The sequence below is a fragment of the Nicrophorus vespilloides genome, unplaced genomic scaffold (genome assembly GCF_001412225.1).
Source record: "Nicrophorus vespilloides isolate i.1.1-1 unplaced genomic scaffold, Nicve_v1.0, whole genome shotgun sequence".
Taxonomy (NCBI): domain Eukaryota; kingdom Metazoa; phylum Arthropoda; class Insecta; order Coleoptera; family Silphidae; genus Nicrophorus; species Nicrophorus vespilloides.
Genome location: NW_017095935.1, coordinates 350,963 through 367,361, shown reverse-complemented (window position 1 = coordinate 367,361; position 16,399 = coordinate 350,963). Strand labels below are relative to the sequence as shown.

At 31.4% G+C, this 16,399-nt stretch overlaps 1 protein-coding gene across 14 annotated transcripts in view; it reads right to left on the bottom strand.

Moving 5' to 3' along the window:
• LOC108568845 (liprin-alpha-1) overlaps positions 1 to 16,399 on the bottom strand; it is a 114,270-nt gene that overhangs the window by 71,918 nt on the left and 25,953 nt on the right. The window contains exon 1 of one of the 14 annotated variants that reach the window (XM_017930174.1): positions 2,695 to 3,147. The exons of the other annotated variants lie outside the window; for them this stretch is intronic. Within the exon in view, the coding sequence (XP_017785663.1) occupies positions 2,695 to 2,913 (219 nt within the window). The 5' untranslated portion in view covers positions 2,914 to 3,147. Of the gene's footprint in view, positions 1 to 2,694; positions 3,148 to 16,399 lie in introns of those variants that run through there. 14 annotated transcript variants of the gene reach the window in all.

The following is a 16,399-nucleotide window of genomic DNA, read 5'->3' as shown; positions in this document are numbered from 1 at the left end:
TATATTATATAACAGAAACCTCTAAAAAAAGGACATAGCAACTGGAATGAAGAGGAAACAGATGGACAAATGTCCATTTGTATAAACCAAATTAAAATAATTTAGATACATTAAATAACAGATTTTATAAGAAATAGTTTTGAAAAATCTTACACAAATTCCTTTGTTGTTTAATTTCATAAATTAAATATATAACGCATGGTTGATAGCCAATTAAAAGGAAAAATATCATATATGAGATTTATCATTTATTTGTCCTAATGACATTGTAATAATATTAATGGAAATTTGTGCAACTGAAGTTTATTTTTCTGCACGCACTGTTGACTCGAAACGTGCCACTTAATTGATTGCAATGCCCTTAATTACCTCATTAATCGGCTCAAACGTATATGCATCAAAGTGCCAATTATTTCAACGCACATGTCGCAAATAGTTCTCTATACCATACGTAAATACCTGTCATTTATAAAAATTAATACGAGCATTGTAATCGCTTCCAAAATTATGTAATTTTGAAGACCTCCACGAAAGCCAATTTCTAAAATTAAAATTGAATCATTTAAAAAAATATTATTTGTTTATTTACATGCCAACACTTGGCATCAAGTATAATAACGAAAATAAACAATTTTTGGTTTATATGAAGGATTTACGCTCTTGTTTTCATAACACGGGAAGGAAAATAAATATTTTTATAAAAGATTTATTTTATTTGGTCATTTTTTCGCAAAGGAATCGATCAAAATTAATTTATATATAATCGTCTATGGAATTTCATCTTTCCACAATTTGTGCAAATTTTGACAAAAAATTTATCAAAAAAAAAACGTATTTCACACTTAAAAAATACAATATTAAACAAATGTATGTGATTAATAAAAGTAAAGTTGACATCATTGTTTATTTTTTATTAAATGTTTAAGTTTTATGTACTACCATCAATATTTTACATTTTTATTAACTAATATTGGTTTCAATTTAAAATATAATTATGAAAAATGTATGTGTGCGAATTTTCTTTTTTATCGCCTTAAATCAAATACGAAGACTGCATTTTTTTTAAGAAATAACTTGACTAATATAGCTTATACAATTTCTTCATATTCTATATAAAAGTAAGTTCCATAGTGACAAATGTGTCTCACGATTATTGAGGCAATAAAGTGTATATCGCGTAGGGCAGATGGTAAAAAATGATGTTAATGGACAGAAATAGGAAGAAAGTAAAAGAGAAATATTGTAGATACTATAAAATAAGAATGGAGAATCGATAATTCCATGCAACGAGATTTTGGAATCTTTATCGCGCGATTTTCCAGTCGACTGTTTTCACGTGGAACGCACGATAAACTGAACGAATTATATTTATCGCATCCCGCCTCCTTTTTCACAAAGCCGATTTAACACTTCGCTTCGAGATTGTAAATTCAATTTTGGGATGGAAACAATATTGTCCAATGTGTCGTATGTATTTAGATTTGATGGTATTTATTAGATAATGCCTGAAAATCTTTTCAGTTGAAATTAAAGCCGAAATTAATTAATTCAAACTTTACTTTTCAATTTATGCCCTTTGAAGCAGTTGACTTCTTGATTTATGACATTTGTATTATTGTATTGAGTTTTTTATTTTGTAATTTTACTGTTTCAATAATATTATTATAAAAAGTAAATATAACGAAAATAAAATATCATTGCAGTCTATTCAAATTTGAGTTGTCCATTTTTTTTACATTATTTACAATTGCAAAATTTGTCTTTTATTTGTCCAAAATCCAAAAATTGTATTTTTTTGTTACCAAAATGTATGTCTACAATTATATTTTATATTTCATCAAAGATATTACCGAATATCTATTTCATTACAATGTTTAAATTAACAAAAATATGTCTGGTAAATTTTTACAATTCTAACTTGACAAAAAGTGCATATTTTGATTGAAAGGACAACTCTTTTATACACAGAAATAAGAAAAAATATAATTTTTACTACATGTATTAGGTAATTATTTTTTAAAAAAACTTCAAAGACACATTTCTTTCCAAAATACATTTCTTTTATAACTATTTCACTTAATTTTTCTTCATCTACGTTATATTATTTCAAATAAATCAAAAATTGTTTACAACTGCACTAAACTTCTTAGTATAGAAAAAATTAAAATGATGTTGAAAATGGCTTGTTAAATGAAAACATCCCAATTAATTTTAATAGAAAATAATTATTCTTTGAATCCAATATAACGAACGTTTTTTAAATAATAATTTATTTATATATTAAAAAAAGTATGATATAATATTTTTATAAATCTAAAATTCCAACAACTTTAAACAAATATTTCTAGTAATAACTTGGTGTTTCGTTGAATTTATAAAATAATAACATTTGATGCAATATAACAACATTAATATTGGACCATTTCAAAGGAAAATTGTTATTTCCACCCAATTATATTAATTTATATCTAAAACAACACACTGTAATATTTTTTTACTTTTTTTACTAAACCTAAAATTTGGCTTTTAGAAAACTTGTTTGTGATTTAAGAAAATTAAATAATGATATATCTTTTCATCAGATTTCATGTAATAAATAGCAAAATTCATTTATGTTCAAACTAAACATTTTTCTTAGCAAGTGAACAAATAGCATTTTCATCGTTCCAATGTAGATAATGTTGCTGGGATTACCTTGACGAATTGCTTGATGCAATCGTTCCCGTGCTCCCTGAGGAAGGTCTGCAGGGTTTCCATGCCCTGGGCAGAAAGCAGCCGATACCCATTGCTGTTGTAATTGTTGTTATTATTGTTGGTGATCGGTGGCACCGGCACCGGAGGAGCCGGATTATTGTTGTTGTTGATGTTCCCGTTTCCGAGGGAGAAAAACATACTATTGCCGTTCCTCTGCATCACATAGTTTTGGTTAAATGTCAAGTGCTATTATTATTCCTCCTCTAGTTAGTCACCACCCACAGCTACAATCCAAGTCAAATCAATCATACCATCACGTCCACCCTTGACACAGTCATTTGTAACGTTCAATTAAAGATCAATTGATTATTAGTATATAAGTCTTCTCCTGTTTCTTTTTTAGTTATTCGCTACTTCCGGTGCGTAAGTTTGCGCGCGCGTTATTCAAACCGGTGCGAANGACCGCCCCCACCACACCACCGCCGCCGCCACTCGCAGGACCTTCCTTCAGGAAGGATAACGATATCCACCGTCGGGGCATAAAACCCGTCCCCATCCAGTGTACACCTCGGGCACATCACGACCACTTCTGGGAAACCCTAATGTTCCCTTCAACTTAGTCATAGACAAAATTATCAACCTATAACTAATCCCTATAATCACATTGAAGCCCAGTGTTTCTGTCTACTTAATGCAGAATCCAATAATCCAGTCGCTTAATATTTTTTATTCAGTTCTCCTCACAAACTTCCCGATTAATCGCGAAGAGCACGTCCAGATCTTTCTTTTTCAACCAAAGTTACGAAACTTGTATTTCTCTTACGAGTTACATCATTTCAAACTTCAGCAAAAGCATTTTGTACAACACAAAGGAAAGCGTTTCTTCATTCCAGTTGTGAAAGGTATTTTCAGAATATTCACTAAAATAGTTTACTTTCTATGGACTCAATAATATCATAGTTTAACACATAAAAAGCAAATGTTCACTTATTTAATACAATATTTTTAAAGATACAAAATAAAACATTTACAAATTGAAATTGCATCAATCAACTTTCTGAATAAGTAAATACAGTTCGTTAACCGATTTCGGAATTCGAACAAATTTGGACAACGAACACGTGAAAGATTTTAAGTTCGGATAACGAACACCTTACAGCAGTGTACGTCCTCATTACACCCATTATATTTTAACCCCATTTGGGGTAAATTACCCCAAACCCTGGGATCGCCCTGTCTTATACATAAATAATATTACAAATATAATCATTATATCGAAAATAAAATACAAGTCGATGAACTTATTTATACTTGAACGTTATTATCCAGTTGTTATGATACGGTATCATTGGAGAATAGGAAGCAACACGCAACAATGCATTCGATCGTTCCGAAACCTTCCATCAACAAATTTAGTATATGTAGGCATGGACCTGCGAAACTCGGGCATGTAGATGTCAGTGCATTTCCATCACGAATCCGCAGGACGGGTAATTTAACACAGTTTTACGTCATTCGTGCAAACTCAACAATTCTTTTTAATTACACTTTCTGATTACCCCACAAATCGTTATATAAATTTGCACAAATGCACACGTAACATTTAATTTTGTACAATTAATAATTCATATCAAATCCAAAGTTTCATAGTATGCAAAACCGAAGAGTTGCATGTTACATTAATAATTATGAAACAACTGAAATTAAATGAACTTTGAGAAGTAAGAATAAAAAATCTAAGTTTTAGGAATAATACTCAAAATACCGGTTCCTAGGAGCGTACCGAAAGAACCAAAACTGAGGGGCATACACATAAGGAAAAGAATAATAAAAATGTATAATAAATAGTGTAAAAATTGTATATAAATAATAACAAAAATAGACATTAAGTTTAAGTATTTTAGAAAACTATCAATAATAAAAAAAATACGTAATTATAATAAAGTTTTTGTATGTTTATTCTATTATTTAGTTTAAATATAGTGTAACAATAATTTGAAAATATATCAAAAAAACAAATTGTGTCTATTGTTTGATTCATACCTAATCAAGTATAGTAACACAAGTATATTAGATTTTGAACCGCCACTAAATTGTTTCGAGTTACAGTGAGTACACCTGTATAAATTGAAATACATCACTGGTCACTCGATTGTGTGGACTATCAATGTGATTGTTTACACAGCAAACCAGATTCAATCGATTACATATCACCAGTAATACCACACAAGCCCCATCATTTGCATCGTATTGTACACGTTTGATATTCGATCGTTGCAATATGCAACATTGTAAACAGAACGTTAGTAGCTTGCAGTACGGATTCGACCTTTTAGGGAAACTTGACCTTCATGCAACATAAAGCTGCACAAACGGCCACTCGTAATTTTACTTTTTGCCCTATAAACATATCTAGTACAGTCCTATCGTAATGCAATTAGTTCAAAGCCTTTGTAAATACAAATATAGGAATCGTCACTGTTCTTAACAGTATTCGTTGTCATGATCATCACTTTCATCAACGCAATGAATCATCTTAGCTCATTGACTATGCGTCCACTCTGTAGGCATGTCAATGAGCTATACCAACCTCTATATATATAAAGTTTCAGAATCCTTTGATAAACAATAAACGACATAAACAATAATGTTTGGTAACAGTGGACAAATAAATTGATATTCCTAATTTATGGTTCATATTACGCATAATGTATATTATAAACTATAGTGTACTTTACAAACAATTACTTTAATTAAAAATATAGTAATTATCATTATCATCTTCATCATGTTGTACCATAAGAGAACTAAGACAGATGAAGAAGCATAAAAAATTGCATAATTCATGAAGATAATTGCGCTATTAATGTCTTCCCAAAATGGTGAAATATCCGGGCTTTTTGTCTCTAATGGCGGAACAAACGGGCTCATTAACGATTTAAAGTTTTGTGAGGCAGCGGCGGCGGCGGCTTTGATATGCCCGGAAATTTGATAAATCGCACAAGCGATTTAATAATATTTCGTCGGCGACAGTTTGCTATCGTCCCATCCAAATTGAAAGCGAACAACTGGATGGAAAACTCAGTCTTCCTAACCGCCGGATTCGCAATTAATGAATGCTACGGCTAAGTGGAACGAAAAACCCTCTTCGAGGCAAAACTCTTCCGAATATTTTATCTATATGTGGAAAACGTCTTGAGATGATGTTTTATGCATGCCACTTCCGGTTTGCCGGATGCTCTTCTGAGCAACAATCGACGATGATTTCGCGTCGCTTTTCTTAGAATAAACAAAACGAAGCCAATTCGTAGTTTTGTTCCAAGTGCTTTCCGCGTGTATTTATATACGTATGTTTCGTGAATTTGCATGGCAATGGAACGTTAAACTACATTGCTATTGTAAAGGAAACATCATGTTGATAAGCGACTTTGAAATAGTAAAATACGTGAATAGTAGAATATAAATTGTAGTTAAATATCAGACAAATAATGATCTAAACTTTCTATTCAAATTGAACATACTTTTGACATTGTAAAATGTTACAAAATACTTGAAATATTAATAGTTCTAAACCAATAATGGTTTTCCTTCAGTATTTTTTAAATATATATTGAAAGGATAAGTATTGACAATACCATTATAAATTTAATATTAGAAGGTAGAGATAAAAGTATTTCAAATAGTCTTCAAAACAATACATTTCCATTTCTTTTAAATAATCAACAAAACGATTTTTAAACCCAAATATACAGATTAAAACTAATTCGATATATGACGAAAAAACGTTTTGTCACGTTCCAGGTATTAAGACAGTTTAAGTGAAACCGACAAGAAAATTAACTTGACTTTACCTATATTAAAACTAAGTTCTGAAAAGTGTAAAATATTTTGTAATAGTCAATTTATGAAACTGTGCTTCCTGAAGTATAAATACAACAACAACAACCAAAGACACAAATGTAATATTAGTTTACTTTGTAATGTTGTATATAATTTTAGATATTCGTTTTATAACTTGTAAAATTTGAGATACAAAATATGCATATTGGAGTAAAAGGCTATAAGTAAGCAATATTGGAATTTCGGAGGTCTTAATGAAATTTTCGCGTTTATCCACACCCACAAGAAATGGGAAATCTCGCATTTATGAAACACAGTAAAATTATTGCCAGGATTAAGACAGACATCTCACGCGCAAAAAGCTCATCCGGAATTAGATTCATAATACATAAATAATTACACGTAATGAAATTCTTCATGGGCCTGGGGTTGCGCCGAAGAATTTTTATTGCTCGTGTAAATTGGATCGAGGACGGGCATCTTCGGGTCCTCCTCTGCCTCTTCCACCCTCACCCTTACGCCAAGACCACGAGCAAATAGCAAATAATCTCGGAGGGATTTCGATGTAAGCGTAAGTGGCGAAGATACTAGGAAGCTATTTGCTGTACCGCTGTTATTGGAGACTTAAAACGCTGCATCTCAAAGGATGTGACCATCCGCCCTTCCATCCATGCGTCCATACATACAGATAGCAAAAGGACCACCCTCCCGTTATTGCCCAATTTTTATTATCACATGCCTCGCGCTTTTTATTTTTCCTCTTATTCCCCTCCTTGATCTTCGACTTTTTTTTGCCTCTTGTGGCTTTGATGAGCGCACAAAAAAAAGAAGAAAAAACGACGTTGAAACGAAACACGCAGTACGGGTTTGCGAAACAAATAATCTAAGGAGGAGATAGTCGGTCGTGGCCCAGAAGGCCCTTTGTAAATTGGAACAATTTATTCGGATTGCGCCGCAAGACAGATTCCTCCTGGTTGAGGAGTAGACGCGTCCCAGCAGGGGGCGAATTCTGTCTTTCTCCCAGCGCGCAAAGATTGCCAGATTAAAGAATGCGACTTTAATTAAACACTTTCATTTTTCTCATCCATCTCTTTTTCTCTTGCAGCCCGCACCACCTAATCCATAAAAGTTAAACTGCAGATTACATCCAATATTTCACAGAGTTTTTTTATTACTACATTCGCGTTAATTCCTTCATTTATTAAAAGATTTCAGATTAACATTTATCTTATAATTAATATAAACAATATATAATAACGTGTCTACATCAATTTCTATATATGTTTTTACATAAAAAAAACTATATGAAATATAAAGCAAGTTTCGGTTTTCGAACAAATTTGATTCAAATATGTTTTGTACATTTGTTATCCCCTTCTTGAGAAACTTTATAGTTAATTTAGTTTGTAAGAAATAACAAGTCAATAATTAAAGTCACCAAAAAGTTACAATAATTCATTTGAAATTCGTTTAAAAATAAAAATAACAACATATTTTTGTTTGCATGAAGCAATGTAACAATAATTTAATAGATTATGTAAAACCTGTTTTTTTTTATAAGTTATGTAAACCTAATTTTGTGATTGTCATTAATTAAGTGTACGATTTCCTTTTTGGCGATGGAAAGGAAAAAACTGAGGCATATTATTTAATAAACGTTTCGTGAGCGAAATGTAAATAAAACTTGACGTGGAAATCAATCGACTGCGAGAGGACAAGCGACGTTATTTACTTTGGACGTCAATTTAATATTTTCGTAACTCCATTAGAGCTAGTTAATATAATTGGAGTCTATATTTTTAGGGTAAATTGAAGCAATATAAATGAAAAAATAAACGAAATCTAGAAAGAGTAAAGTACTTTTACAAATGTTATTCATATAAACTTTAGAATATCATCATTTTTATATTTCAGCAAATCATATATAATATATTTCAGAAATGTTCTAAAAAATATAAATAATAGTAAAAAGTAACGAAAAATCAATATACATTGATAATTCCAAACACTAACCATCAACTGGTTTTCACAAAATGTTAATTAAGAAAATTAATTTCGGAATAAAGTTTCATATAATTGCTTGTTTCCGTAATGTTTTTGTACATTATTATTAAAAAAAAAGAAATTACATCGTTTTATTTCTTAATCTAAATATATTTATTTTGTCTGTACATTTGAATATTCATAATAATAAGTTTCACGTAATGAGATCTTTGCATGGACGTATAGAAAAATCGGTAAGGGTGTATTGAGACGAGAGGAAAAATAGGATCAGGTTGAAAAGGCCACAAGAAGATTGGTGCGCTGTCGGATATCTTCATCGTGAAAGCCATTATACACAATGATCAAAACCTATTTTTAGAAACGTGCATTGATGGATCGGCCAGGATCATTAGATTACATCCCGTATTCCCATCAAAACTATAATAACAACAAACATAACAAAAAATAAAATCCAGAAGAAAAAATCCAATTATATAATGTTGTTATAGATCACAAATTCCTACTCAAATATATAAACATACTATTAGTAAATATACATTTACTAGTTGTAAAGTATATTTAAGTATATAGATCAATGCCTCGCATAGTGCTGTTTCGATCAGTGCGGATTGAGTATAGTACGGTTTGAAACTAAACTAAATTTTAATTGACCAACATACACATAAATTATAAAAGAAATAGTACGCAAAATTATTGTATATACAAAATTATCATTCCTCAATTAGTCCGGTTTAAAACAGTTATTGCTGTTAATATACGTATATAGAGCAATACCTTAATGTGGTTTCGGACAGTCCGGATTGAGTACAGTACGATTTGAAAATGAACGAAATTTTAGTTGAGCAACATACACATAAATACTAAAAAAAATAGTACACAAAGTTATTCTATAAACAAAATTCTCATTTATCAATTAGTCCGGTTTAAATCTGTTATTGCTGTTAACGTAAGTATATAGAGCAATACCTCGCATAATGCGGTTTCGATCAATGCGGATTGAGTGTAGTACGGTTTGAAAATTGAAAACAAACTAACATTTTATTGAGCAACATACACATAAATTCTAAAAAAAATAGTACACAAAATTATTGTATATACAAAATTCTCATTTATCAATTAGTCCGGTTTAAAACTGTTATTGCTGTTAACATATGTATATAAAGCAATACCTGGCATAATACGGTTTCTATCAGTGCGGATTAAGTATAGTACGGTTTGAAAATGAACTAAATTTTAATAAAGCAACATACACATAAATTATAAAAAAATTGTACACAAAATTATTGTATATAGAAAATTTTGCTGTACTGTAAGATTTGAAACAAAAGTATTAACTATTTGGCACAAAAAAACATGCATGTGTAGAAAGAAATCATTCAACAAAATATAATTTCACGATGTCAAAAAAAAACGCAGCGATTGCGATTTTGAGTTAAAAACGTTATGGTATATTTTTTTTATTCATTTTTCAACTACCGTAGTACGTAGACATTTGATCCGTTGCTCGAATGTCAAAAGCACATTTTGCTCTAGTCATTTTTTCCGGCATTATTGATTGGGCCATTTTAATCCAATCCATCTTGTCTAGTCCACCCCACCAGCCATCCAAACCTTTCCAAATATTATTAATTAACGTACAGAGACGATCTATCAGAAACACATCAATTCCTGGACCATCGTCATTTAAAAATCAATCCACCTCTCGATCTTAATCACATCAGAAAGTATCCGTATTCAAACAAAATCTAATGTAATACTAAGGGCTAAATGAAGAGCTGAATCTCTTCTACTGTAACTGCATTTCAATTTCGATAATTTATTACCTGAAAAAATAGTTTAATGGCTTTTTTCAATACTTGATAATTACCAAGTAATATAACAAGCATTATAAAATGAGTCTATATCAAAATCTCGACAGTATCAAAATCCCGACAACCATAATCCTAACACTATCAAAATCCCAACAGCATCTTTTATTATTTGATATAGATGTAAAACAAATGAATTTTATATAAACTAATTATTCAAATAAATATGGCGCATTGACAAAGTTGAATGAATTCCCAGCATTAGAGCTCTCTCTAATTGTCAAAATCCGCTAAAATATTCGGGATTTTGATACTGTCGGGATTTTAACTCGAGATTATGGTTGTCGGGATTTTGATCCGCACCGTTACTAAATATGTAAGAGATGGACGGAAAGACTGCTGTATTTTGTGAAAGATTCACAGAGATCTATCTATCGTTACAAACAAGTAACTTGACAAATTATATTTTTCTTTTCTTTTTTAATTGAAATTTTACAACATCAGCTATCTTATTACCTTGTTAATAAGAATCTCAATAATATTCTCATTTTCATCAATTCATCGCAATAAGTACAATTTTTAACCATCCCTATATCATTTTTGTCTTTTATTACTTTATTTACGAAGTTTTAAATCAAAATTTAAGTAGAAATTATTTGATATCTCTATGTAAATTCTTCTAAACTTACTACAGTTATTCTCGATTCAAATATTATAAACTCCGACCTTTGGTGACTGACTCCATCCAATATACAGACGACACTAGTATAGCATTCCAACATCCTACATTCCGCAATTTCCGGCCGTCAAGAGATACCTTAACCTTCCTCAAACATAATATAACTTGTGTATTTCACTAAATCCTTCCAAATAAAACATGCTTTAATATCTTACATACCAATATCTATATATTATTAGATCCTTTGTTTTGTAAACTTAGTTTTGACTCGTCCACTAAATCCATCAAAGCAAGTTTAACTTAAACTTTTTTTTTGCAATTTCGAATTCTTCATTTAATGCACTGTGATAATTGTTCTAAGTTGAATTAAATTTGTTGTAATGTTCATAAAGCAAATATTATTTATTTTGATCATCAATATTTCTAAATATATACATTTTATAGTAAATCAATTGAAAAATATAGGTGTGCGTAATTTTTCATTAAACATGCAGGACTAAACATTGACCCACATAAATCTGCCCATATTGGAGGAATAATGAACGACTGAATAATTCACATACTCCATAAAGACCATAAATCATGGAACGTTGAAACAATTTCCGATAATATTTCGGATGCAAACATTTTAATTCAATTTCGCGGAATTTGTTGCAAATCCATGACAAATTGAAGCAAACAACAAAATAACACAAATGTCGATATTACAAATGTTTACAATATGGATAGAAGACATTGATGAAATTAACCATAAATCAAATATTATGTCGTATTTTGTCTCTATTTTTGAAAAATTATAATAATAAACAGCTTAATCCGTCAAATAGTTATAGTTTAATATAAATCCAAACTCCTATTAAGAACATAGAAATGTAATTGAACTATACTGGCTAAGTAAATACTAATAATTCAAGTATACTTTACTTGTGCAAATACTTAGTAAGTACTATTGAAAACGTAACTACTTGCTAAATTACTTGTTACATATGTACACGCTACATGTAGAAATTAGCAAGTAACTTTTGAAGTGCACAATTGCATTATACTTAATTAACTAATATAAATCTAGAAACCATATACACTTTTCATAGCAAAAATGCAGTAAGTTACTTCTCGAATTTCGACGCTGATACCCGCAAGTAAGGATGTATATCGAAATGGTCGTAAATCGAAAAGTTACGCTAGAGAAGACAACTTAAGACTTTATTAGATCATCATTGGACTCCTTGAAAACTAGGGATTATATGTGTTGTAGTTGGTATTTCTAATATAAATTTAAGATAAAATATAATAGATGTCGCAGTATTTTTTTACAATAATAACGAAGAAAACACTTATACTTTGAAATGATTCCTACAATTGGTATTGTCGTAAATAACTCCAAAGAAAAAACTTCATATTAGGAACGATACTCCTCGCGTCTTCTACGTTTGCTGTACTAAATAAATCAAACCGTCTGACTTTTTGATTTCGAAACGGTAAACACAATATTTTTCAGTCATAAAAAGCGAACGTGAGTGCAATCAATCGACTCGGATCGGTCTCACCCCCTACTGTTTACTCTCAACTTCTTCTCTGTCTACGCCATCCCCGTTTCTTTTTTTTTTCCTCCTCCCATCCGGAAAACAAATTGCCGCAACACCCTGTATTTCTCTTCGCCTCCTTGAGCCATGAAACTCGTAAACCTATCCCTGTTTCGGACACCGATAAGCGAGGAAAAAAAAATAATAAATATCGCAGTGATTGGATTCGACTCAATGGAAGAGAAAAGATGGAGAGCAACGCATACACACAAATATATGGTTGGGGATGTTTAGAGAATTGCAGCGGGCAAAGAAGCAGTCCGTAATATTTCAAAGGCCCGGAGAAATCGTTTCATGTTAAATCATTCGGAGATTCCGAGCTCAAAGCTAGGCGCTTATGATTAATTGTGCCGCTTCCGGTATAAAACGACAATCCTCTCACCCCGTCGGATGAAATATAGCCCTGTATTTGCAAAACGAAGAATGCGACTTCATTAAATTCCCGAACATTAATTTAATTGAATTCGAAAACTCCGTTTGTTTCATTCCTTCTGATCAGTGTACTCATTTTCATACAGTAATTTTAAAAATAATAACTAAAGCTTTGAATAAAACAAAAGTAAATTTACTGAAATTTATAGGAAGAGTATCAAAGTTTATCCATACTGGACCACTTTCCATTATCCCTTGAAATGATGTAGGAATTTACAAGGGGACACGTTCCCAAATTTATTTACTAAAAAAAAGGACAATTTTCTGAAGTGACAGGCGGAGAGCAGGCTTCGACTTTGGAATCAATCACGCTGAAATATTCAATCGGCCGTCCACCAGGCGTGATATAAATGTATTTTGAATTAAATAAAGGGCGGGTATTAAGTTTTCATGGCGCAGTCGTATAAATATCCCGGAGGACGGAGAGGAGAGATCCAGGACCAATTTGCCACTAGCTGCGAGGCAACCATCCAAAACTTCGACCAAACTGTTTATCCCGTCTAGTTTTCAGTTTTATGAAAGCCGACCACCGCAAGATTACAGAAACAAAAACTGGAAATTGCGCGCTCCAGGGAGATGCCCAAACTCAACTCTTCTGTTTTGTGTGTACAAGTTATTTTGCTTTTACCGAAATATTCGTGGATTTATTTATGACTAACTATTTCAAACTTTGATCCTTTGATTTTTTGTATAGATTGGAATTAAATAAATGGAAACTTTATATACATTGTGAAATGGAAAAATTGAATTCCATTTATTTTAACAAAGTGTGTTTTTATCAAAGGTAAATAGAGTTCCAGTAAAACCATATTACCATGCATTCTATTGTTCTATTCCTAAAAGTATGACATAATTTATTTACCTCCAAATATAACATTAAAAATCCATGTTTAACCCTTTGACATACGAAGCGTCGATCCAATGATTTGCATCAATTCAATTATTTTATACTTTCTGACGAATTTGTTTTATCACTAGTGAATAAAGCTTTCACTCGATTACGAACAATAATAATAATAAACACTCGGTCCTCTTTTTATGCGGTTTTGAAGTTATGCGGTTTTTATTTCAAGAAGCATTTTTTTTAAATAACTATTTTAGGCCATTTTGACACGTTTTGACACAAATTGGCAAACCATTTCATCGAAAAAGATGATAAGAAATATTAACTTTCATAAAAAAAATCTGTATTTTTTTTTGTAATTTTTTTCTGAATAAATTTAGAAGGAATATGTTAAGATTATATTTTTCTGAAATTTAATAAACTTGTCTATGATTGTTAACGTTTTTATAAAATTATGAATAAACATAAAGAAAGAATATAGTAAGACTAATTATTTTTCTGAAATTTAATAAACCCTTTTTTATGCCATTTTCAGTATATTCAGTAACTCATTGATTTAGTTTTATGCGGTTTTAAAAATTATGGAACGTATTTTTATACGTGTGTCTAGTCCTTTTTTGTGTGATTTATTTTTATGCGTTTTCCTGTGGAACGTATCTACCGCATAAAAAGAGAACCAAGTGTACAGTATGTACACGTATGTCAAATTGCTCGTATCTCAAAGCATGAAGGGCATGTTGGGGCCGTGTGCAGCGGTGTAGTGTACGATTCCTCGTATCTAAAATCTCATCTCAAAGTATCTCAAAATATCACTCGCTCGGCGGCTCGTATCTCAAAACACTCGTATATTAGGGCACTCGTATATCGAGGTACCACTGTAACTTCAGAATTGAACTAAAGTCTTACTACATACATATTAATATAGTCAAAAGATTCGATAACTTTTATAAAGTTTATAATATGCTAAATCCTTGAACGTTTGGTTAAATTAGTAAAATTTGTTTCAATTTATTTCCACTACATTTGCTTGGTGTACTTGAAATTCAACACCTCAAGGGGTGTATATTATATGTGACAAGTATAAGGGGAATCCCCAACTGGTGTTATATACAGTATGCTTTATTAGTATTAGCTGTGAATGTGTGGAAGGTGTAGGTATCACCGGGGAAGGGCAGATATTAAATTTTGACATTTCACGGGTGGCAGCGTTTAATCTGCCATGGGGGGAATCTGATTGATACCGACTGCTGAATTATCCAAAACCCTCCACCGCCAACACTGGCGAATGGACAAAAGGGCGGCGTTCGTTGGGGTCCCCGACAGCCAGAAGGTTCAACAGAACCATTTAATCAAACTGGTATATAATTGCTAATACCTCCACAGTCCCTGGCCCTGAACAACATTCCGACGATTGCTTTCTCTATGTTTGCACCGCAGCTGGTCTCTCCCTCCTATTCACTTTTGCACTTTAATCCCCCACGAAACCGAGCAAACAAACAACAAACAAACAAAATGAAGAGAAGAAGAATAAAAAAAGCAACAACCCTCTCCCGACGCAATAAATTAAAATACATTTCAAATCCAAAAGTCACCGCTCGCAATTGAATTTCGTCTGCGGTCACCGCAACTTGTCTACCGTATATTTTATGCTCTGGAACTTCGAGAAAAGAGTCTTAAGTTGTGAACAACTTTTTTTTATCTCATATGTCTCTTTCTCCATTTTTTATTCAAGTTGTTAGCAAGCAAAAAAAAACAGAAGTTGAAGCAGCTGTAATTGTCATAGTTATAACAATATTTCTTTTAAAAAGTCGATCACTTAATTTTAACTTACTTGTTAAATTATTTTGTATGAGCCCTTTGTGATTGTACAATCTAATATAAAGGCTAATGACCTAAAGTAAGAGAGAAAGATGATATACATATCCTTAACCATTATTTCCAGTCTATAAAGTAAGGTCCATAAATTGTGCGTATGAGAAAAGTATTGATGAGTACTTTAGATTACTAGAAACTTATAAACTCAGTTTTTATATTGATCTGTGTATATTTTATGCTCTGGAACTTTGAGAAAAGACTTTTGAGTTGTGAATAAGTTTTTTTTCTCATTGTCTTTTTTTCCATGTTTTATTCAAGTTTCTAGCAACCAAAAAAAACAGAAGATGAAGCATCTATAATTTTCATAATTCTAAATATTTCTATTAAAAAGTCAATCCCTTAATTAACAAAAATAAGAGAGAAATATGATATACGTTAATATTCGTATCCTTGACTAATATATTGAGTGGTAGTGTCCCGCATTATACCACCTTTTGAACATGTCTAGGGGCATTATTATAATTTTCTAGAAAATTTACAGGAAAGAGGAATTATCCTTTAATTTGATTTATATGTCAAGGGATGAATTTTGAGAGTTCATAACATCCGATCTTGATTCAGTTGACGAAGTTGTCTGATTCAGGGATCTAGAAATGTCTGGCCCTTGAAAGGGTTAAACTTATTAATGTCTAGTTTAGCT